Raw genomic sequence first — 25868 nt, 5'->3', positions numbered from 1 at the left:
GAATATGGCTCTGCAAGTCAATGTTATTGAACCTGTCCTTACTTAAAATTTTAATATCTGTTCATCATGAATTTTTTGCACTGATTTTCATTTTTTTAAATATTTCACTAAAATCTTAATTTTGATTATTGAGTCTTCTGGCTCCCTTCAGTCATGCACCCGAGATCAAGGACCTCACCTGCTTTGCCCTATTCCTGGCCCTGGCTACAAGGGACTGTCTCATTCTCCTCCTACACTCTTCTTAACAGAATCCCGAGATATCTTAGCCATCTTGCCCATGCTCATAAACAGCTCAACAGTACACATAAGAGAGATGAACTTGGCCAAATTCCTGTCAAGTAGAAGATCCCTGAGGATCATCTTACCTCTCGGTGCCAAATTGGATTAGTGGTGTTACTGATGATAGTAGACCTTCTCTCCTGCCCATGGTGGGCACAGGTGGGGAAACTGCTCTTCTTCCCTGGCTGAATGGACATCTTAAGGTAAGGATCAGGATTGAAGAACATCCCTTTCTTTAGCCCAACTGCTCTAAGATCTTGAAAGAAAGAGAGGGGGAGGGAGGGAGAGAAAGGGAGAGGGGGGGTAAACAACAGTAAACAATAACAACGTTATTCACACTATGATCGCTGAGATAAGTAAGGACAAGTGAGTTATGAATAATTCCAGCAGAGGGGGAGTCTCTTGACAGGCTGAATAAATGAAGCCAAACATTTACCATCACCTCATGCACCTAAAGTGACTTCCTGGGAACCATTTTGATTCTAACGTGCGTCTTCACCACCATTTTGCTATGTGGTTTGGCAACCAGCATTTCACACAGTATCTTGAGAGAAATTCTTAGGAAACAGTTTATTTTTTTAAAAAAGAATGTTAATATGTTCTTTCATGAGAGAAAAATTAAATCTCTTCTACATACATATAATGAAATTATAGACCTATGTTTAATTGGGGGTGAAACTTCAGACCACACATTCAGTTATACCACATTTAAAATGTTATATATTCCACAAATGTAATGAATATTAGGGGGAAAAGAAAACGAGAAATTTTTCTAAAATTTGAATGCTACCTGCTGTATTAAATAATTGTGAGTCTACTGGTTAGTAACTTAAATATTTGATGGCTGTCCCAGAACATCTTAGATTCACCAGCTGCTACTTCACAGTATGTGAGTTGCTAAAATTTCTGGCTAAAATCTGGTAAGTGGAGAGACTGACACTTTTCAAAGGAGTGAGGATAAGGGACACCAACATGTCAGGTAACAAACCCAGCTCTTCGGGTCCTCAACACCTTTCTGAGAGTATCAGTTTGAATAAGATTGGCCTAAGAGCTAAGGGATCTTGAAAGCTTCTGGAATAACGGACCGTTTCTAAGCAACTTGCTACAATTATGATCAGTCTAGGGAGGTCCTGATAACTAGTCCAGAAAAAAATTCTGCAGATCCCTCTAAACCTCCAAAGACCTTTGGATTACCCAGATCAGCTGGGCAGCAGACTCTGTATGGTGACTGTCAATGATGGCAGGTTCCCTGAGTCATCCTACTCAAGCCCATTCTTGAAACTCAAAGTCTTTCCTGGAGGGACAGAATTGGTGGGGTTGCCCATAGAACCACATTGTCTAGGGAGCCATTCCTGGAGGAGGCTCACCCATGGCCAACAACAACTTGTGGCCCAGAGTGCTGTCTAATAACAACTAACTGACAGCCGAGTTTCATATGTCAGCAAAGACCGAAAAAGTCAACCAGGAGGTCCTTATGCTAAGGACACTGCATGAAATACAGTAAGATCTTTGATCTGAAGAGAAAAGAGAAGGAGAAGAGAAAGATGAGTAAGGCACTTCAGAGATGCCACTGTCGTCTCTCTAGCCTTACAGTCCCCACTCCTGGCACTTCATAAGCTACACAGTCATCTTAACACAGCATCTGCAACTCACTATCAATTTAATGGTGCTACATGTTTTCGCGTGGCTTTATTCGGCATAAAATAGCTCCGAGAGGAAAACACAATTTGCATATTTACTTTCTTACCTTTCTCTATTAGGCTCGCCTCAGACTCAAAGACAGAAGAATGATAGTCTTTAGATACTAAATCTACTTCTAAACAAGGGATTTCTTTGCAGTAAATGAGGAGTAACATGGACGGAAATGGCTGCCACAAAGCATGACAGAGCTAAATTATTCATGCAAAGCATTCCTTTGGACAAAAAGCATTCCATCAGAAGATTACGCCACTGTGATGAAAGATGCCACTATTAAATAACCCTCATATCAAATTTTTCCACAAGGAATGCTGCACAAATAAATCTTCATTAATAAATATAAGAATCTACCAACTAATTGTAGTCTGATTATTCTGTTCCTTTATCCATCTCATTTCTGCTCTGGCTTCTCCATTTTGTCTTTTATATATTTTACTGCTCATAAATATCTGCATCACCTAATAGACCAACTAAGACCTCAAAGTCACAAAAGTATGACATGCTAAATACCCTAGTTTAAAGTCTTATTTGGAGAAGAGGATTAAGATAGTAACCGAAACTCAGTTTTGGGGGCACTTGGGTGGCTCAGTTGGTTAAGCGTCCCACTTTGGCTCAGGTCATGATCTCATGGTTCATGAGTTCAAGCCCCGCCTTGGGCTCTGTGCTGACAGCTCAGAGCCTGGAGCCTGCTTCGGGTTCTGTGTCTCCCTCTCTCTCTGCCCCTCCCCCGCTTGCGCCTCTGTCTCTCTCTCCCAAAATTAAATAAACATTAAAAAACTTAAAAAAAAACACAAACAGCTTTTGTTTTAGCTGTAGAATTCACTAATTTGTGTCCCTACTTACCACAGAGAATCAAGAGTAGAACATTTGCAGGCAGACATTCTACAATGCTTAAATGCTCTTCGCTAAACACTATTATCACTGTCAATATGCTATAACTGTATTAATTGTTCAGAATTACCATTATAGAACTGCTTTCATCTTATATAATTTTTAGCCACTTCCGTACACCATCTGCAAATATCTGACCATACATTAGGAAGTAAAACAGATATAAAGTAGCCAGCCACCCTGTGTACTGAGGTGGGATGTTGGAAGAAATTATATTTAAAGAAGAAGCATCTGGTGATGCCCCAAAGCTATTTCCTACTTTTTAGGAAAACGTCCTGGGGTTTTCAAGTTCTAGCTGGTCATTCTCCTGCAGTGAATTAATTAACTTCCCCTCTGGAGTCAAAATCAGTATGTGTGTGTTGCATTTGGAATGATATTGATCACTTGGAAGCTTAAGGCAATGCGTCTAAACTAAGAAGACCATGGTATGATTAAAGTAACCATGGAGGTGGGCTAACTGTTCCCTACCTATACACAAAGGATTTCTGTACCTGCAACCCCTCAAGACTGTGAAGGTCTAAAGCAGAGCCAAATAAATGCTTCCAGGAGACACACAGACATTGAGGGTAAGGGTAAGTTCCACTGGCAGTGGAACTTCAAAGTGTGCTTCTAAAAACCTAGATATGTTTTAAAACCTGAGGGTTCCAACCAAAACATACTTCTTGGCCAAAATTGAACCATAAGCCACCAGTTTACAACTTCTGAGATCCACCAGAGAACCAAAGGCAAAAAAAGGCTTTCATAGTAAGTAAACTCATATAGGGGAGTAGGAACATGCTAGAACAGAAATGGATACTCTGGAAGGCCATGGGCCAGCAATGAACTAATGTGCACACTTTCATCATATGTGGTCATTATACATCATGGAAATGTCTGTTCTCAAGATCAGTTTTCTCTCACTCTTGACAATGTGAATTTTCATCCACAATACTTTTTGCAGCCAAGAAAAGTGAATCTAATTTAAAATGTAGAAGCACTGCACCAATGGAAAAATGACAAAACATCTTTTAGTGACAGACATCTGTTAGACTGCATTTTATATGTGTCATAGCACAGTTGTCTGTTTTAAAAGTTCATTTCAAAGACTGATTTTCTTAGTGTCTTCCTGACTTTTTGACTGCCAATTATTTTTTTTTAAATCAGTAGCTTTGAAACATTTTTGACCATGATCTACATATGAAATATATTTTATTCTGAAACCCAGTATACACATACATAGGTGTGGGTATATTTTGTGTGTGAAAGTTTTCAGTCTGTATAAACTGATGTTCTATGAAAAAATATTTCCCTTTGGTGAAAAACTCTGATTTTTCCCCCTATTCTTTTTTTTTTTTTTTTCAACGTTTTATTTTTATTTTTGGGACAGAGAGAGAGAGACAGAGCATGAACAGGGGAGGGGCAGAGAGAGAGGGAGACACAGAATCGGAAACAGGCTCCAGGCTCCGAGCCATCAGCCCAGAGCCTGCCCAGAGCCTGACGTGGGGCTCGAACTCACGGGCCGCGAGATCGTGACCTGGCTGAAGTCGGACGCTCAACCGACTGCGCCACCCAGGCGCCCCCCCCTATTCTTTTTTTGAACTGTTGGATTCAACTAAATTAAACTTACAAAACACAGATGAGTTCTAACTCACAATCTGAAAAGCAGCACGTTTTCATAAACAAACAAGCAATTAGAATATTTCCTTAATCAGAAAATAAACAAAAAAGTTGCCTTATCAGCTTTCCAACTTTTATGTGAATTTCTCCACAGAAATAGGAGGAGTAACCTTGGCTTATTTTTCCTAGTCTCCAATATTTTCCTTTCTTCAGATGAGCTAAGCACATACATGGTTTTCAAAACTAAAGTTCTCCAGTAGGGATAGCATATGTTACAGTGTTGTTTTTAAGTAACTGTATATAGTTACAGTCATTTTATCACTAGAAAACCTGGAAGAAATAATTTTATTTCTATTTATTTTCTATTTATTTTATTTCTAGTAATTTTATTTCTATTTATAATTTTATTTCTATTTATTTTCTATTTATTTTATTACTAATAATTATTAGTAGTCTAATTTTTTCATGGTAAGAAATATACTTGAATTTCCAGAACTTTTACCAAAAAAATAAATAGTTCACATATCATATGTAAGACTCTGTAAGGGTGCCTGGGTGGCTCAGTCGGTTGAGCGTCCAACTTCAGCTCAGGTCATGATCTCACAGCTCATGAGTTCGAGCCCCATGTCAGGCTCTGTGCTGACAGCTCAGAGCCTGGAGCCTTCTTCAGATTCTGTGTCTCCCTCTCTCTCTGTCCCTCCCCTGCTCACTCTCTCTCTCTCAAAAATAAACATTAAAAAAAATTTTTTTAATAAAAAAAAAGAATCTATAGACAGAAGTGACTATTCATGCCTTTGAAATTATACACTTTCAAACTGGACATCACATTTAAAGACACCTTTACCTGACAACGTGAAGCTGACGAGTTTCCGAGAATGCTGATTTCCGGAAGCACCTCCTTCCATGCCTTCTGCCCCCATCTGCAGAGGAAAAGCACATATGAAGTTTCACAGGAGTATGATGGTACCCAACGTGCTTAGGGAACCACATATATTTACAAATGTGATGATTTTTTGTATCAAACATGCATTGTAGTATATGCCTTTCATATACTATAAATCTTGGAATCCAGACACATAAAAATGCATATTTTCAGAGACGAGAGAAAGAGTCACACCTAAATTTAATCATTACCCCAAATGAAACCAATATGAACTTCTAAATTTCCTGGGACAGGAATCAACCTACTTTATGTCCTTTTACTTCTTTGATAAGAATGTACTTTGTAGTGAATGTACTTACATTACTATTACTATATTAAAATATTCCTTTCAGTTAAAAACCAAACACCAGATTCCTTTAGATTTACTAGGAAAACAGAATAAACTAAACAGGTGATTTTTCTCAAACTCATCCACATATATGTAGAATTACCCTCCAATTACCTGCCAAATATTTCTGAGTCACCATGTGGATGCCCCACTGCCCTCGTAGACTCCTATTTTACTGTGCTGCAGGTACATGGCACAGCTATTATAATTAGTAGTTGTAAGAGTCTGCAGTGCTGTTGTACTGATTATTGTATTGTAAAAGTTTTTGTAAAGGCTATCTCACTTGAAACCTGTCATTTATGGACCACCAAGGATGGCAAATTTAGCCTTTCTCTCAATTAATGTACAAGTAAGTGCTCCATTTACGGTACACTAGGAAAAAAAAAAAGGTCTCCCAGTTCTCTAACAAAGAAGCCCACAACGCTGTAAGAGACTGAACTGAAGGCAGAATATATTTTGAATAATTGGGAAACAGAGACCACATATTAATTCTAAACTTTGGATTAAACCCTTCCATCTAAATTTTGCCTCACTCCCTCACTTTTTAAAAAATCATCTACCACCATTGGGGCGCCTGGGTGGCTCAGTCGGTTGAGCATCTGACTTCGGCTCAGTTCATGATCTCACGGTTGCTGAGTTCAAGCCCCATGTCGGCTCTGTGCTGACAGCTCGGAGCCTGGAGCCTGATTTGGATTCTGTGTCTCCCTCCCCCTCTCTGTTCCTCCCCCTCTCACACTCTGTGTTTCTCTCTCTCAAAAATAAATAAAGATTAAGAAATTTTAAAAAAATCATACACCACCAAATGCAAACTGATAGAGCCACTGTGGAAAACAGTATGTGAGTTCCTCAAAAAATTAAAAAGAGAATTACCAGATGATCCAGTAATTCCACTACTGGCCTTTTACCCAGGGAAAATGAAAACACTAATTCGAAAAGATATATGCACCCCTATGTTTACTGCAACACTATCTACAATAGCCAAGATATGGAAGCAACCCACGTGTCCACTGATAGATGAATGGATAAAGAAAGTGTGACATATATATATACACACACACACACACACACACACACACACATACGTACAATGGAACATGGAACATGACTCAGTCATAAAAACAATGAAATTTGCCATCTACAACAACATGGATGGATCCAGAGACTATAATGCGGAATGAAATAAGTCAGTCAGAGAAAGACAAATACAGCGTGATTTCACTCATATGTGGAATTTAAGAAACAAAACAAATGAACAAACAACAACAAGAAAGACAAACAAAAAACCAGACTCTTAAATATAGAGAAGAAACTGATGGTTACCAGAGGGAAGTGGATGGGGAGATGGGTGAAATAAGTGATGGGGATTACAGAGTACACTTAATGTGATGAGCACTGAGTAACGTACAGAATTGTTGAATCACTAAACTAATATAATACTGTATATTAACTATCCTTCAATTTTTTAACCTCATATACTTCTAAGAAATAAAACTTTACTAATCCAAGCAAAGTTGAACAATTTAAAAATAAATTCCAGGGGCGCCTGGGTGGCTCAGTCGGTTGAGCGTCTGACTTCAGCTCAGGTCATCTCTCGGTCCATGAGTTCAAGCCCCACGTCGGGCTCTGTGCTGATGGCTAGAGCCTGGAGCCTGTTTCAGATTCTGTGTTTCCCTCTCTCTCTGACCCTCCCCTGTTCGTGCTCTGTCTCTCTCTGTCTCAAAAATAAATAAACGTTAAAAAAATGTTTAAAAATAAATTCTATTCAAATTTTGAAATATAAATTTCTACTTCCTTCTCCTTTTCTAAATGTTTATTTATTTATTTTGAGGGAGAGAGTGTGCACACACAGATTGGGGAGGGGCAGAGAGAGAGAGAGGGAGACAGAGAGAGTCCCAAGCAGGTCTTGCACTGTCAGCACAGAGCCCAATGTGGGGCTCAATCCCACGAACCCATAAGATCATGACCTGAGCTGAAATCAAGAGTCAGAAGCTTAACCGACTGAGCCGCCCAGGTGCCCCTCTACTTCCTGTACCTTAATCAAAACTATTTTGCATGGCACTTCACTGATTCCTGATGCTTTCAAACGTCATCTGCAGTATAACAGGGTATCATCCAGGTATCTTTAATTTATTTCATCCATAAAACCAACTTCGTGATAACTCTGGATTGACTCTCAACAAGTATGTAAAGTTTCCATATTGCCTTGTTTCTCTCTGACTCACCATCCCCAGTTTAATCGGAAAAGACACAGCAGCAGACTGGCCAGATAACGGATGGCTGTCTCTGTCTCATCCTGCTTTCACCACACACATCCCTGGACCATAGAGCAATGAACAGCGTGAGGTGGTACAGACTGCTGTGAGACAGACACTCAGCAACCTGCCCTCCAAGTCCTGAGTACAGCCTGATAAACCATAGCTTCCCACCAAATGGACCACACCGCCCAATAAGATGTGTTCCCTCCAAAAACGTGAAGTCTCTTCCTGCTAAGCTACACCCTTGCTAAGTGAGTTAAAGGAGATGAAAAAGATTCATGGTCAGTCTTCATTTAAACGTGTTGGAAATGTTATAAGATATTATAGAAACACAAGAAAATGCCTTCAAATTCTCATTTTAAAAATATAAACCACTGTCTGGCAAAAGCTAATGTGAAACAACTCTCAGAGAATTCACAGATACCGTCCTGTACTACAACTGAGGCAAATGCTCTTCTGAAGTAATACTCATGAATTCAATTCCATCATTTGTGACAAGAAAGCCAGGAAAGACCAAACATTATCACTAGATACAGGAACATCGGTGATAAGAAACACATCTGCACTCAATGTTTAAAGAGAGATTTTAAATAAATTCACGCCACAGATTCATTCCAGGAAAACCCAGAAGGAACACTGACAACCGAGTGTTGAAACAATACATGGTAGTGAGTGATGCTAGCTCTTTATCTGTTCCCGAAGCCAAAGGATTTCCTGTTCCAAGTGTCAGAGACACGTATCACTGAGTACTCTGATGAATGACAATGACGTCAAAGTACAAATGACAGAAAAGACGCAACTTTTTAAAAATCCTTGATTCATTGCAAAAGGATATATGAGAAAGGAGGCCATAAGAGGATGATGGCAGCTCATTTTCTTCCCTAGAGAGGTGCTCAGACACTTCCTCCAGGGCTATTCTTTGCATATGGTCATGGAATAATCAAACTAAAATATCAATGTTGTCAATCAGTCACAATAACTAGACACATGTCATATAACTAGGTGACCATCATGGAAGCACAGCACTTATCCCCACCATGAGGTGTCCCCCAGACTTCCAATTTTGGACATACACCAAATTGTCTCAGCTGGGTCAGAAATCTATTGACCACCAATTCCATTATTGTCACCCTTTGAACAGAAATATTCTATTCTGACTGCCAGAGCTATATCTATGAAGCTTTGATGGTTCTCTAAAAGCTGTCTGAAGAAAATTAATTATCTACAAACTATCCACAGGCTTTGACAGAGTAATCTCAATGCAAAATCAATGGAATGAGACCAGTGTTCACTACGCTGTAAAACCCTGCTGCCTTCAGTGATATCTGATCACTTAAGTTGCTCAAGTCTAATAAAATCTGAATCTAGAAAATCATGTTTGGAAGTTATTGTCTAATTTCACACACAGTTAATTTTTCAAAGGTTCTATTATTAAAGACCTCACTTTTCCACTTTTGTAATTTTTCTTTTTAGAATATCAATTGAAGCACATTCCACCGCTTAGTATGTGACATGGCAGATTTTGTAATCAATGACTGTTATTCTCCTGGTGACCTTCAAAGTCTTGTATAATAAATGTGGATTATTCTTTTAAATTCTAAATTATGTTTACTACATGGGAACTTAAATATAATTCAAATGTGAGTAGAATATTTGGATACTAAAGATTTTGCAAATACTATTCCCACTACCTGAAATGATCTTCCCCCCACCCCGCCCCCACCCCACCTCTTCACCTAAGTATCTCCTACTCATCCTTCAGATTGTCCTGCAAACAATCTTCCTTCTTCAAGGAAGCCTTCCAAGACCTACTTGATCAGGATAAATTCTACTAGTATGTGCCCTCATAGCTCCATTTTACTCCCCCTCACAGCAATTATCACTCAAATAAACATAAATTAATTTAGTGATGTCTCTTGTACCCACCAGACCAGTGAAAGAAAGGACTGAGTTTTTGCTTGTCATGTCATCCCCAATGGTGAATGCAACGGCTGGTACTTAGCAGGTACCCAATGAATATTTGTTTGAGTGAATAAATGAAAAGGAAAGACTTCATGATATACCGTTGTTGGTTCAAAATGCCACCTGCAGAGATTACTTTCTGAATTTCAGGGAGTCAACATGACTACTTGCCTATTTCCAAAAATGCTTGCATCTATAAATGCACACATACACAATACACATGTGCGTGCACACACACACACACACACACACACACACACACACACTGTGATAAAGGTTCTATATTGTGGGAGTCAATATTTTTCTTCTTTGCTTTCATGATCTGATTTTTATTAATGGCTTATTAAACCTCCAATGCTTTACATATCTTAGACTCTAAGAATCTCCCCAAACCACCTGAACCCAACCACCCATCTACAATGAGTACATACTACAAAGCTGTTAGAGTCTAAATTTAGTCAATGGAGTGAAAAACCACAAAATTGTGAAAAATAAACCTTCAGAAAGTACCATGTTGAAAATGTATATATATATACTTGCCTTCAAAAGTCTAACACAACCAGTTTCCTTCCAAACTAAATCAGGCATCTCTTTCTTCACTTGAGGGCCTGGTGAAGAGGGGGACTTCCGTTGAGTGGCCATGTTATACTAAAAATGTGTGGTATATTTAGGCTCTAGCGCCCAACTCAGCATCTAGGAATCTGGTGCTCAGACCTCCTGAGGGAATAGCACATGCATGATCCCCATCTCACACTCTTTGGAGTGAAAGCTTGTAAGGATGACTGCGGGTAGAATCACACAGGATTTGAATTGCTATTTTCCCCTCTTACTCACTGAGCTCATGTAAATTAAACTCAGGTAAGACGCAATACCACCATTTCCTCCCAACCAGTCACCCAGACTAAATTTAGACCAAGTTTAAGACTAAATTTGATGGCATACTCACTAATTTGCTTCATGAATGGGTTCTCTGAAGAGTTGACCATTTGCAGAATTGTTATAAATCAAATCATATTTTTCCACGATTCGTATTATGGATCCAGGTAAGCCAGCCTGTAAGTTATTTCCTTTCCTACAACAGTGCCCACACTGTTACGTGTTTCCTTTTTCATCGTTCCTCATAACCCTGCCAGAGCTGCACTGGCAAAAATAGAAGCCGAGGGCCCGGGGGGACCTCATGAGGAAGCCGGCAATGAGGGGCACTCACCATCACAGCAGGATTCTTCACGGTGATGCAGGGGGTCGTGGCTCGCAGGGCTCCGCTAATGCCGTGGTAGTATTTGAAACAGATTTTTATCTCAGCTGCAAATTGATTGGAGAAAAACAGTAATTTCAACACTGAAACTAGTCATTTAGGAATCAGCTGAAGAAACCTGCCACACCCCCTGTCAGAAGATCCTACTCTAGACTCTTTGAATAATCAATCCCTTCTTTTCCAATCAAAGAAATAAATTACATCAATTCTTGTTTGATTTTACAGAGTTCTCTGAAATTTTCTATGAATATCCCAAAGATATGAGAAAAATAATGCACAAAACAACACACCAAAATATGTATAGTGTAGGGATAGGAAGAAAACTAGTCACCATTTATTGAGGCGCTCCACAGCGCACCAGACACCATGGTTTGTCGCCACTCATGTTGTTATTTGATACCCACTTCAACCTTGGGAGGCAGAAATTCCCATCCCCATATTACAGAAGAAGTGGCAGGGTTTGCAGAAGGTCAAATAAACAGGAAATGACAGAGTCAGAACTCAAACCCAGTCTGTGGGACTCCAAAGCGTTCACTCCTAACCTCTACAAAATAGACTGCCACTGTTAGTGGAAATACAAAAAAGCAGTCTAACAGAGTAAAAAAGAATGCTGTATAGATTCTGCAGTGATAGGGAATCTGTATTTTAATTTTTCAGATGGCTTCAATGTAGTCACTAGACAGGGATCAAATTTAGGAACCACTGGCATATAGATACATAAATATATAGATCTGGATAGATAAATAGATGGATAAATAGATAGACAGATAGAGATATGTGGACATATATATACCTCTCTCCCCACAGGTGCATGTGTACACACACACACACACACACACACACACACACATAAAATTTGAGCTTGATGAAAAGCAATAAAAATGCCAATTATTGATTTTGGAAAGTAATTACAATTTCAAAGACCGTGAAGGCAAATGTGTCAAAGATAAAACCCACAGCCACTAGAATTTCTCTGTATACAGAGTATCTGAGTCACTGTAGTGTCCCTACAAGACGCATTTTCCCCAAGGTGTCATTTAAGGCAATGATGTCATAGGAAATGATGCTGATGGACAGGCACCAGGGAAGAGTCGCAGCCTAGAGAAGTGGGGCTCCTCTCTCAACTGAGTCACCTGGATTATTAAAGTGGGGCCACTAGATGGATTTTCCCCAAGAAGTTACTCTTCTATCAACTCTCCTGACTGCACCAAATGGTCTCCTACGGTGTATTTGGTTTGCCAGTTTTAAGAGAAAGATAGAATGCTTTAAAAAAATCATTTTAGGAATTTACATAGGATTAGGAATACTACGTACAGGAATATTACATTTTTCTGTCAATGACAAAATACTAAAGCTTAAAAAATTAGCTCTGTCATGAGGGAAAATATTGAGTGTTTCCATTATGCATGATGATCACAGTGCAGTGACTCACAATGTAGTTAGCATCATCAAGCAAAAGATTTTTACCATGTACCCATCACAACATATGCCTGACAGTGCAAGAGAATCAAAGAAAGGTTTCTGGTCTAGCAGGTGTTCTTTGTGTAGCTGTTAGGATGACAATTTTACAGGAAGGGCTAAAAAGGAAGAGCGGCCGGGTAGCAGAGTGTGGAGACCCCGGAGAAGATGAGCGACGACACGGTGCAGTCAGAAAGGCCTCATGGAACAAATAGGTCTGGACTCACACTTCTAGATGAGAAAAATGGAGCAGAGATGATAACAGGTGAGGGGCGGTAAAAGCAGGGAAGCAGGAATAAGCATGCTGAGTTTGAGGAACAGCAAGATGACGCACACAGGAATTCTAGCCGCACTATGACTTCACTCGCCTGGGAACACCTCTGCAAAGGACTTTCCCGAACATTAACACAAGCTTTTGGTTATTACTGAAATAGTGACAGCTGTACAGGTCTGCGCAAACCCTCCTCTTCCACTTGCTTTCTTCCAAGACCAAGAGCATGTATTCTACGAGAACAAAGCTAAGCACCATGCACAAAGCCTGCCAAAGCAGAACAAGCCTGATGGTGTGCACAAGGACTGAATTCTGCAGGCATGAGCTCATTAGGATCACACTCAAAATGCTGGCGACCAGCGGTCTGGGAATCCGCCTGCAGCGGCACCTCATAGATCAGATCAGCGGTAAGGGAGTGAGCAGCTCATTTTTCCACAAAGAGAAGTGCATTTTTATAAGACATCTTCCCCTAGCTTCCTCTCAAGTCAGGATGCTATCTCCTCTTTTGTAAGGTTTTAAGAGTCAGCTAGGTAATAGATTATGAGACTGGAAAAAAAAAAGGGACTGCTGATTTTTGTGTGTAGGATGTTGATAGCCAGGCCTGCTTTGCTAGTGAACCCATGTGGGGTGTTATTTATTCCTTGCTATAACAAAAGTCTCCAACCCCAGTGACAAATTAGGATCCTTGAAACTATAAGATAAACTCATTCTGAATTGCACAGGATAGATTTTGTGGACATGATCGCCAAAAACTAACAAAAGCTAACAGCTTCATAATGCTTCAAGGCTAGATGCAAAGCCAAGGGGATTTGCACAGATCACCCATTACAGAACCAAACACATAGGCTGGTCATCAGAGAGAATAAGACAGTACTGGACAGAACTAGTCGTCTGCGCCTGGACTGAAACACACTGGCCCCTTCAGCAGAACACCAGTGAAGACTTCTGTCCCCTAAAATACACCAACGTTCCACGCTGACAAGGTGAGAGCGTTCCTCTTCAAACATTAGTGTTTTATGAGGTCACTCAAGATTTTTTTAAATGGTGTTACTAAATGCAATCTCCTCTGAGTGAGAGAGAAAAGACAGAGAGCTGCATTCTGTTTGACGTGCTTAAACATTTTAGCGGTGGAGAGAGGTAACCTAGAAGAAGACTCAAAAAGGGTGGAAAGGGGAGCTGGCATTCGCGCTCCTACTTTAGCTACAGTCTGTAAGCACTAACTGCAAGAGGAAAACAAAAAGCTACTTCTGAGAAACAGATACACGGACAGATAACAGTAAACATATGAATGATGACCGAGCATCAGATACGGGAGGAGCCCGCTGCCTGTGGCACCAGCCAGCCCTTGTGCACAGGCAGGGGAGATGGAGGCCTAAGGAGCGATGAATGATCCCATGTACCTTAGAATGGTTTCTCCATAGCCCGATGTGGGAGCCAACATCTCCTCCTAACGGTCTCAGATTACGGAAATATATATATTAAAATATGTGTGTATGTATATATAAAGTAAGAGTATTTTCTCCAAAAAAAAAAAAATCCGCCTTTTATAAAAAGCATGTTGGCTTGCTTGCTAGGGTCTGGTTGGGCCAGTGATGGTGGTGGGGGGCCGGGGTCTTGGTGCTTGTGGTCCTGGGCCCAACGGGCAGCATGGAGGGGCCACCCCAGATCGGGACATCTCCCTGCACAACTTCAGCACAAGGCTGTGGGAGCAGCTCGTCCACTTCCACGTCATGCGGCTGACACACTGGCTCTTCCTGTGGGTGGGGGCCATGCCGCACCTGTGCAACCTCGCCGTGGCCCTATGCAGCCACTATGATTCCATCCCCGTGTCTACCTCCGTCTTCAGAGACACTTGTGGCATGACCTCCACTGATCTTACCCGGCACTTAGCCAGGAAGACCAACAAACAGATGTTTGTCAGCTATAACCTTCAAAACACAGATAGTAACCTCACATTACTTGTAAAACACAGGATCAAGGAAGAAATGGAGGCTTATCCAGAAAAGTTCTAGCAGAGTGGCAGAAGTGAGAATTTGTAACTTACGTACAATATACATTTAAATAAATGGACTGAATTAAAAAAAAAAAAAAAAGCATGTTGCCTCAGAGGGCAGCAAGACAGGAGAAGGGTGAGGAGGCCTCCTACATTAGCCTATAAGGACCTGCCACTGGGGGCACCTGGGGGGCTCAGTCAGTTAGGTGTCCGACTTCAGCTCAGGTCATTATCTCATGGTTCGTGGGTTCAAGCCCTGCATCGGGCTCTGTGCTGAGAGCTCAGAGCCTGCAGCCTGCTTCAGATTCTGTCTCCAGCTTGTGCTCCGCCCCTGCCCAGCTTGTGCTCTGCCTCTCTGTCTCTAAAATAAATAAACATTTTAAAAAATAGAAAAAATAAAAAAGGACCTGCCATTGGCTGGGCCCGCTCTAGCCTAGGAAGGAAGGAAGGAAGGAAGCACCACCCAAAAGGCATCTTCCTCTCTCAGAGGTCCCTTCTGAACGGCTAAAGCCAGTCATGAATTATGGAAATATATTTTGGTGCCTTTTAGTAATCTTCAGGATACTTTCATTTAAAGGTTTACTACAATAAAGACTTGGCAGCCTCTATTTAAATGCTGACCAGACATAGAAGCCCGTTTATTTTTAAATTTTTAATTTACTAATTTTAATGAAGACATCTCCCAGAGCACTGGTGCTGTGGGGTGATGGGAGGGGGATTGTGGGGAGATAGTACCTTCGGCTTGTTTGGGGTGGGGGAGGAGAGGTCAGGGAGGTGGAAGGGAAGTTGAACAGGGTTTAGGAACTTAACCATGCTCCTAAGTAAAGGGGTTTCTATAACTGCATGATACTGACATTGCATTTAAAAACATTTTTTTAAGTATATTTATTTTTGAGAGAGAGGGAAAGAGAGAGACAGCACAAGTGGGGGAGGGACAGAGAGAGAGAGAGAGAGAGACAGAGAGAGAGAGAGAGACAGAGAGGGAGGCACAGAATCTGAAACAGCCTCCAGGCTTTGAGCTTTCAGTGCAGAGCCTGACACGGGGCTTGAACTCATAAACCGTGAGATCATGACCTGAGCCGAAGTTGCATGTTTAACCAACTGAGTCACCCAGGCGCCCCTGACACTGCATTTTAATTCTTTTTTTTTAATGTTTATTTTTGAGAGAGAGAGAGAGAGAGAGAGGGAGAGAGAGAGAGAGAGAGAATGAGCGGGGGAGGGGCAAAGAGTGAGTGGGGGAGGGGCAGAGAGAGGGAGACAGAATTCGAAGCAAGCTCTAGGCTCCAGGCTCTGAGCTGTCAGCACAGAGCCTGACATGGGGCTCAAACTCATAAGCTGTGAGATCAGGAGCCGAAGTCAGATGCTTAACCGACTGAGCCACCCAGGTGCCCCCTGTGACACTGCATTTTTAAGGCAACCATTGTGTTTCTGGGTTTGTATATGAATAAAATATTTTCAGACAGATCAAATGAAACTGGTAAAAGTGCTTGCCTTCGGGGAGGAGAAACTGATGACTGGGGCATGAAGTTGAGGAGATACGTTTACCTTTGGATCTTTTCAACATTATATTCTTTCATACACTACTTATTCAAAAATTATTTTTTAAAAAGAATCTCAACTCAGCTACATTAACTCCAGGCATTAGTATAAAACTTCATTTCAAGCCCTCTCTGAAAAAAGATTCTACAGGCCACCCTGTGCAAGAAACAGTTTTATTTCAAAGGCTGGGATCTCATCCATCACTTTAAATAGCAACAAGATTCACTTAGGCAGTCACTAATAGCTTGTTCCTATTTAGAAAGTGTGCATTTTCCTCAGGTTTCTAGAAGCTGAATATTTTGAACCATAAAGGAGATGAAATGGAGATGCTCTTCCTTCAAGCATTTTTATTTAAACAGAATAATCTTTAAAAAATTCAACTTATTGATTTTATTAATTCTAAAACAATTAAAGCAATTAATTCTAAAACATGATTTTCACCATTGTCCTGTGTGTTTTTATTATATTCTTCGTACTATGACTCTTATTCACAGGCTCTTATATTCAGAGGCCACAAATTGGAAAAAGTAAATACATTTTAATCTTCATGCTTTTGAGGAAGTCTGCCCACATTTCCAGTGACATGCTTTTTATTTATTTATTTATTTATTTATTTATTTATTTATTTATTTATTTTTAATTTTTAAATGTTTGTTTATTTTTGAGAGGGAGAGAGAGACAGAGCATGAGCGGGAGAGGGGCAGAGACAGAGGGAGACACAGAATCTGAAACAGGCTCCAGGCTCTGGGCTCTGGGCTGTCAGCATGCAGCCCGACACGGAGCTCGACCTCATGAACCATGAGATCATGACCTGAGCTGAAGTAGGATGCTTAACCGACTGAGCCACCCAGGCACCCCACTAACCTATCGTTTATATGTTACTACAAGTTATCTTCTCTTTACTAAGGGCCAATAGAGCCTAAAATGGCTCTGCTCCTCCTCCTCTGCGAAAGCTCAGCTAAACAATCATGAAAATCAAAGATAGATAATATTGGTGTGGAGATAGTGGAAACCTAATAGGATTAGCAAATGAACAGGATCCAAAACCTAATGTATGAGAGTGGAAAATAAAAAGCACCAAATCCATCCAAGGGGCAAAAAAAGGCCTTCTGATGTTGGCAGGAAGGGGCTTGGGAATGGAGATATTTAGGGCAAAGGCTCTGAACAGTACCAAGGCCACCTGCCTCCCTTACCTCCCCAAAAAGCCATTCATAAAGCAAAGGCCTTTTGTCAAGGCACCGTATGCTGGCAATCATACTTACTAACCTGAGTGCCAATCAGAGACACAAGCCACTTACACGTCTGATGCTCAGTTTCCTAAGCCTGCCCACTTCCCGGGGCTGAGACAGGTAAGATGTGTGAAAGCACTATATCATTTATATAAATATCAATGTTCTGATATTATCCTCAATGATCACAAAGCAGTTTATCACACAGCAATGAAGTTCTAAGCTCATTCACTGATCCAGGATTTAGTGAGCTCCTGGAATAGTGTGTGGCACACATCTGGCACTTAATAAATACTTCATGATGGCTGGGGAGAGAGAGATGGACAGATGAATAGAAGGAATGAAGGAATGACAAAAGCAGGTCTGAGTGAATGAATGAATGAACGAATGGCCAAAGTCTATGAAAGACTACAAAGAATAACAGAGACATCCTAGTATGATAAGACAACTTTGAAACCTCTTACATTTCAAAACTCAAGATGCATCCTGCAAAGATGACCCATTCAGCTTCTGCAAGCATAAGCTCATCTGAGGACTATCTGACAGTTTGGTGACAAGTAGGTGCAGAGGAAGCTGATCCTCCTCTCCAGGGTCTAGGAAAGTCATGTGTCCAAAATTACACCTGTCTTTGTCCTTCAAATTCATTTAAGCAGGCCCCGTAATAATAGAAGTCTGGGCTGCCTGCCTCCTCTGGGTTTTTTTCCAGACTAACTAAAGCCATCTTTACATTCAGAAAGAACTTAGAGGGGGCTGAGATCAAGGTTTGCCCATGCACTTAGGGCAATTTTCAGAGAATTTTAATTTTATTTTGCCTGAACTTCTGTTGAGCTAAAGATAAATTTTCTTTCTGAAGATGAAAGCAAAAGTTTTTAAATGTCTCAAGTTTTCAAAATCAGAGGTTGAAAATATAGAAGCTGTCTAACCCCTCCCCACCCAATTTTTAGAAGTTCCACACCATCGGCTCCAGAGGTTCAAGCAAAACTTCACTGTGCCGGAAGTCCCCTTAGGTCTGCTGTAGGGGTTAAAAAAAAAAAAAAAAAAATGATGTCTAAAAGACACAGACTACGCTACTAAGCACTTAGATAAATACCACCTTAGGTTTTTACACGTTGAAAGGATATGAATGTGTGCTGAAAGAGGCCTCATTCTGATTAATGAAGACAAATTTATTCTAAAACCAAACTTCCTGTAATTCTCATTCACCGTCTTGGATTTTAACATACACGACTTTTCCTAGTCCTTACAAAAATTCATTGCTGAATATTTCCAGTTTTATTTTGTCCAGTTTTGTGTGTGAAGAATTGAGATGGAATTTAGAGGAGAAAATAAAACAACAACAAAAACCTACTCTTCATTCCTAACTCCTAGTGTCAATGTCAAGCTTATTCTATTAAACACTAGAGTGAAGCATAAAGAAAAACATTCAAGACAGAGATATTAGTATATCCTGATCGGCCAGGACATTATGAATCTCTAACGCTTTGGGGAGGAGAAATAAAATCAATCATGGCAGGGGCGCCTGGGTGGCTTAGTTGGTTAAGCGTCTGACTTTGGCCCAAGTCATGATCTCATGGTTCATGAGTTCGAGCCCCGCGTCAGGCTCTGTGCTGACAGCTCGGAGCCTGGAGCCTGCTTCGGATTCTGTGTCTCCCTCTCTCTCTCTGCCCCTCCCCAACTCTCTCTCTCTCTCATTCTGTCAAAAATAAATAAAAGTTTAAAAAAAATCAGTCATGGCAAATGAAATATCTGCAAGTGGGGCTTTTCACAAAAAAATGTTCCAAATTATAATAGTATGTGATACTAACGTCTTCCCCGGTGTTCACCTGAACCCCATGGTATGAGGCTACACACTCCATCCGGAGGCAATCGTTCCTAGCAGGCTGGCATTTTGGAAGGAACAGGAAGGTTGTTTTACCTTTTCCCCTGAAATTCAGTTGGCAAGATTCTCTGCTACGTCAGCCTCTTAAACCCTGGCATCCTTTCAAAGGAGGAATCACACTGAATGAAAGTAAACCCATTCCATTTTCCCCACTTCTTTTTCTTATTAATTCATGGTACTGCCAGCTGGGACAAATGTTGGAAAGTAAAGTAGAAAATAAAGTAGAAATAATAAGTAGAAAAACAAATGTCCCATAATCTCACCTCCTCGCAAACAACCCAAGTTCACATTTTGGCAAATCTCCTTCCAGATTTTTTTCCTATATGTTATGGTATTAGTTAGAATTATGTTGCGTGTATCTACCTGTTTTCCCCCTCACTTATTGATATAACGTGAACATTTTCCCTTAAAAACTACATTCCCTTTAGATTTTCAAGAGACCCTAGTCAAATATTGAACTATGAAAAACAGATAGTTCTTAGGAGACAGAAACATGATTAGAGAAAGTTATGAAATGCTGACTTACCAGTAAGGATGTGGAAGAAATAATCTAATGTCTTTAATGGCAATTCAAAGTAACAGATGTTAATCTTTGAAAATAACTTTTTATATAATAAAAATTTATATACTTGAATAAAAGTAAGCTCATAGCATGTTCCCATTTAATCAAACCTTACTTTATATTTTAAGGTTTAATAAGTACAATCTTTCAGTACTAATATCCACACATACACACATTCTCTCTCTTGTATTAAATCTCTTCAATATAGAAAAGTTAATTCTTACACAAACTAAACAACTCAGAAAATTTTTAAATAGCCCATTTTCTACATTAATGAAGAACTGTGTAAATGTAAAAGTTAACTTGAACCACTCAGTAAATCGTGTATTCATTCACGCTTCTATCTAGCCTACAAAAATGTACATACCATGTTCTCAATAACATTGTGGCAAATATAAATACTCTCCTTCACCCTAAATAAAAAGAGATGAGCTATTTCTGTGAGCCATGTACTATATAGAAGCATTTGTATTTGCAAAGAAATACAACATCAGATCAACGGGGTAATGGCTGAGTTACCCGCAGCCAATTTCTTATTCTTAAAATTGACCTCTATGGCAGTTTGCCCAGACTCTCTCATCGAATTGTAAAGACGAAGACCCGAATGCAACAGTTATTCCGCTGCTGGGAAAAATAATAGCAACGTATTCTAAAGACAAATAAAATTCTTAAGTTAACTGAAATCTTGAATTATTCTTTCTGCTCCCGGAAGTTAATATAATAAATATTAATTACGAATGTAGATACAAGGGTATATAAAAATGTGTAAAGTATTAAAATAACCAAACATGACTTATATACTATGCATTCACAAGATATATGTAATGTGTATATGTATTATACACACACATATATATTTACATACACTTTATTCAAAATATGTGAACATTCTCTAACGAGCATTTTCTAAAACAATATATTTCCCAGTTTGAGGATACATGGCATAAATATGAAAATCAGAGCCAGAAACTTTTATAATAAATTCAGACAAGACTCCCTAGATTTCTGTATATTTATGGAATTTCAGTAACAAACTTCTACTTCTCGCTGAGTACTTACGTTCCATGAAATAGGGCCCAGGCTCAATTCTCCATACGATTTGCCCTTTTTGGGTTCCAGTCACACCCCTGTTTTTAGAATCCCAGAAGTTGGCTGGAGAATTCTCATCTGGAAAAACCAAACAAACACTTTTTCAGCTTAATCACAACCTATGTCTCCTCCCTTAGTTCAGACTAATACAACTTAAAATAAAAGGAGAATAAAAAGGAAATAAAATAAAAGGAAATAAGAGGAAAAAAAGATAAAGGGGGAAATATTAATGAACACTATTATTACTGACCAGCTCCCAGCAGATTATTACCCTGCATTTCTGTCCTTGCACTGATACTGAGGAATTGGGGACAGGGTGGAAAGAAGTTGGCATTTGTGGGCTTGGCCCAGTTAATCAATGTTGCCAAAAGGCAAAACTGGGAAGAACACAGGCTACAACTATCTCAGCATCAATGGTGAGCTGATATGTAAGAAAGGAGTTGGGTGTGCTCCCATCTATAAAATCCTATATAAAAAAGAAAGGAAGAGCATAATTGAGAGAATATAATAGAACTTAAAATGGCATTTAAAAAGGGGGGGGGCATTAAGCTATGAAAATGAGTGAGGACACAGTATGGGTTTGCTATGAACAGTATTTGGGAGACACCAACTAAGTCACCATGTCTGCTAGGATAATCTTTTACAAAAGACCAGAGGCCGTAAACCTCAAACAACACAAGAAAAGGAGAGAAAGAATGTTTAGGCTTTTGTATGGATAGTAACCTGAAGAATCAGCCTGCATTTTCCAAGCTTTCTGACCTCCTGGCACACAGAAAATGGTAATATTTGTAGGACACACTGGGATAAACGAAAGACATGCTTATAACTTAAAAGGGCAGGCAGGGAAACTCTGGCTGCACCCAGCTCTGCCCCATCACCTCAAAGGCTGAAAGGATTCATACTCTATAATTTGCCCGCATCACACTAGTTTGAAGTTCTGTCCTAGGGCCCAGAATAGAAAATAAAACTAAAAACATGAAAAGAAGACCATTCAGAGTTTTACAGGCACATGAAAATGTATACAGTGATACTGGCTCTTAAAGTCAGATATTTTCATTTGTTTCCCCAAACCCCTTTCCCAGGAGGAAAGATTAAAGATACATTTTAACTGAGAGCTGGGATAAATTAGACATGGTGAAGTAAGAGCTACACCAAAATAAAGTAAAGCTGGAGAAAAGGTCCCAAGCTCAAGGGAATAGGCCTGAGAAGAAACGTCCCCTGCAACAAAGGGGGCACCTGGGTGGCTCAGTCAGTTAAGCATCGGACACTCGATTTCATTGCAGGTCGCGAGGTCACCGTTACAGGAGTTCAAGCCCCACGTCCCTCTTGAGATTGTCCTCCTCTCTCTGCTCCTCCCCTTCCATTCTCTGTCTCTCCAAAAATAAATAAATAAACTTAAAAAAATAAAAAGAAAAACCTCCCTTTTTTTCATGCTTCTGAACGTGAAAGAACTAGAAACATGGGCCATAGCGAGGAGTCAGATAATCCAGCTCTGGGAGACTTCTGTCTGTGTCTGTGGTTGCACTTGGAGCCTACTATTTTCATCATATTCATAAGTCAAAGAACTCTAGGAGGAAAGGTCCTCCCATGCCATCTGCATTAGGCACATTGCAAGCTAAAGGTTCTTTCTGTGAAAAGCCAAGAAGGAGCCACTGTTCTTTGTAAGAATGGAAAAGCATAAACACTCATGCCATCACCTGCTCTCCTAAACAAACAAGACAAGGCACAACACTCCATTCCATCACAGAAATAGAAAAACAATGCCAATATTTTTTAATGTTTATTTATTTTTGAGAGATAGAGCACAAGCAGGGGAGGAACAGAGAGAGAGGGAGATACAGAATGTGAAGCGGGCTTCAGGCTCTGAGCTGTCGGCACAGAGCCCGACGCAGGGCTCGAACCCACGAGCTATGAGATCATGACCTGAGTTGAAGTCAGACACTCAACCACCTGAGCCACCCAGGGGCCCCAACAATGTCAATATTTATTTATTTATTTATTTATTTATTTATTTATTTATTTTTAATCTTTATTTATTTTTGAGAGAGAGAGATAGAGCGTGAGCAGGGGAGGAACAGAGAGAGAAGGAGACACAGAATCTGAAGCAGGCTCCAGGCTCTGAGCTGTCAACACAGAGTCCAACGTGGGGCTCGAACCCACAAACCGTGAGATCATGACCTGAGCCGAAGTCAGACGCTTAACTGACTGAGCTGCCCAGGCACCCCAACAATGTCAATATTTAAAAGGCAGTCACCTAAACCTGGTTGTGAAAGATGTCATGTGGCTCCTCGGGGCAGATCTCAATCACTGCCTATCCACTGAGCTTCTTCCTTGCCAACTAAACCCCAATTTTATCCAAGGCAACAATGTTTCCAGTTAAAAATACTCATCTCTCCAGAATCTCTTGCAGCTAAAGGTAGCATGTGATCTAGTTATGGCCAGTAGGGTGTAAGTGGAAGTCTACTGGATGGGACTTCTGAGAAAGGTATCATTTTCCTGATTAAAAAGAGGACGGACTTGGGGCACCTGGGTGGCTCAGTCGGGTAAGTATCCCACTCTTGATTTCTGCTCAGTTCACGATCCCATGGTTTGTGGGATCGAGCCCTGCACTGGGATCTGCGCTGACAGAGCAGAGCCTACTTAGGACTCTCTCTTTCTTTCTCTGCTCTTCCCAGCTCTAAAGGACAGACCCAGCAATCCTATTTTGCTCTTCCCTCTCCCCTCTTCTTGGATGAGAACCATACACTAAGGATGGCAAGAGGAAAAAGCTAGGAGTAACCATGATGAGTCCTTTAGTCCTGAACTACCTGCCTTCAGACTTCTTGCTACCTATGCAAAAATAAATTCCTATTTGGTTAAGCCCCTGTGGTTGGGTTTCTGTTACTTGCAGTTTAACACAATTCCTAACAGAAATACCTGTTAAAAATCAACCAGTGATTTAGACTCATCATGCCCGAATCCCTGTGACTGCATCACTGCTTCAGGCTAGACAACAAAGTACTTGCTACCCTTCTAAAAGATAGTTTAATGGGCAGAGGTGCTTAAAAGAGTGATTCTCATGTTTCTGCAAATAAATGTACTATTTTTAAGCTATTGGCCACTTGGAAGGCACAGAAAGCCGGACCCTGGAAGGAACAGAATATATGCATCGGGAGTAGACAGTGCCCAGCTATGCAAAATACTTTTTTAGAAACATGGCTATGCACATAACACATTTCTGAAAATCCTGTTGTGAGAGTTTCCTCTTGGGGCGTCAGGAAAGATGAAGTAGCATTGCATCTTGCTTTAGGGAGCAATCAGCAGGATCACAGCGATAAAAAGCAGTGGTAATAAAACTGTACTTGTTAATGCAACCTCACACTAAGGTTTGCACTTCTGCTGTTACTCACCTTTTCTCCCAAAACCATCAGGTAAGCCAAATGAAGTACAGATTCCTTTTTTATTTTATTTTTTTTTGTTTTAAAGTTTATTTATTTTTGAGAGAGAGAGAAAGAGAGAGAGAGCAAGCAGGGGAGGGGAAGAGAGAGAAGGGGGCAGAGGATTTGAAGTAGGCTCTGCACTGACAGCAAAGAACCCGATGCGGGGCTCAAACTCACAAACTGTGAGATCATGACCTGAGCCGACGACTGACGCTTAACCAACTGAGGCACTCAGGTGCCCCAAAGTATGCATTTCTGACACAAACTTGGGAAAAAGGACCACTAGGAGCAGAAATAGAATGGGAGGTGGTAATGGGATGCAAACTATTGCAAGTGGTCTGAGTCCCGAACAGAAAGTGATGCCTGAGCTACACGTCACGTACACATTCCTAGAAAAAGAACTTTGACAGAGAACCACTATAGGCATCTCTTGTTCCAAGAAGGGTCACTGATAACTCTTTGCCAGCCACATCCACTTCAAGGTAGAAATACTATACCATGTGAATAGGAAATAAGGGAGAACAGGAATGGGTGCCTGCTTCTAAGACCTTTAACCAAGAAACATATCTAGAGCATAAATTAAAAAAACAAAAAACAAAAAGCAAACAAACAAACAAACAAAAACAGGGGAGGAGGGGTGCCTGGGTGGTTCACTCAGTTAAGTGTCTGACTCTTGATTTTGGCTCTGGTCATAACCTCACAGTTTGTGGGTTCAAGCCCCAAGCTCAGCGCTCACAGCACACAGCCTATTTGGGATTCTCTTTCTTTCTGTCCTTTCTGCACGCACGCACATAAGAAACAGATCTAGAGTCACGTGTTCAATTTACCTCTCAGCTCCTGTAGGTTGGGATAAGCCATATACCTCTGACTTGAATTCCCCTCTTTGGTTCATAGGTGATGTGGACAACTCCATTTGGTTACATTTGTATTTAAAGAAAAACAGACTATCCCCTTGAAGCAAAATGCTGAAAATGTACCAGGACTATTTAGGCTCATCTGGAACTCAAATGTGCCATATATGATGAGAAATGGGTCAGAATTAGGATAAGCAGGCCCAGAGCAGAAGTTTGACGGATCTGTTCTGATTTAAAATGCGACAGCAAGAGACCATCCTGTAAATCTCCATAGGGAAGATCTCATTCCCCACCAGGCATAGTGTTTGTCACATAGAAGATACTCAAGTTGATTAATACTGTTTATTCTGGATTGAAATTTTTCTCTG

At 40.5% G+C, this 25868-nt stretch overlaps 2 protein-coding genes across 3 annotated transcripts in view; one reads left to right on the top strand and one right to left on the bottom strand.

Annotated features, from left to right (window-relative positions):
* HECW2 (HECT, C2 and WW domain containing E3 ubiquitin protein ligase 2) overlaps window positions 1-25868 on the bottom strand; it is a 266445-nt gene that overhangs the window by 164915 nt on the left and 75662 nt on the right. For both annotated transcript variants that reach the window (XM_047869633.1, XM_047869634.1), the window contains exons 2-5: window positions 21198-21305; window positions 11160-11254; window positions 5309-5384; window positions 366-535 (exon numbers count right to left, since the gene is read on the bottom strand). In XM_047869633.1, the coding sequence (XP_047725589.1) occupies window positions 366-535; window positions 5309-5384; window positions 11160-11254; window positions 21198-21305 (449 nt within the window). The remainder of the gene's footprint in view (window positions 1-365; window positions 536-5308; window positions 5385-11159; window positions 11255-21197; window positions 21306-25868) is intronic.
* Window positions 14529-14948, top strand: LOC125172715 (proteasome assembly chaperone 4-like). The gene has a single exon (XM_047871169.1). It carries the CDS (start codon window positions 14529-14531, stop codon window positions 14946-14948), a length of 420 nt encoding a protein of 139 aa, XP_047727125.1.

Source organism: Prionailurus viverrinus, chromosome C1, assembly GCF_022837055.1.
Source record: "Prionailurus viverrinus isolate Anna chromosome C1, UM_Priviv_1.0, whole genome shotgun sequence".
Classification (NCBI taxonomy): domain Eukaryota; kingdom Metazoa; phylum Chordata; class Mammalia; order Carnivora; family Felidae; genus Prionailurus; species Prionailurus viverrinus.
This window is presented reverse-complemented; position numbering and strand designations above follow the sequence as displayed.

Coding starts and splice junctions, on each gene's coding strand:
- LOC125172715 (XM_047871169.1), top strand. CDS start 14,529: ATGGTGGTGGGGGGCCGGGGTCTTGGTGCTTGTGGTCCTGGGCCCAAC.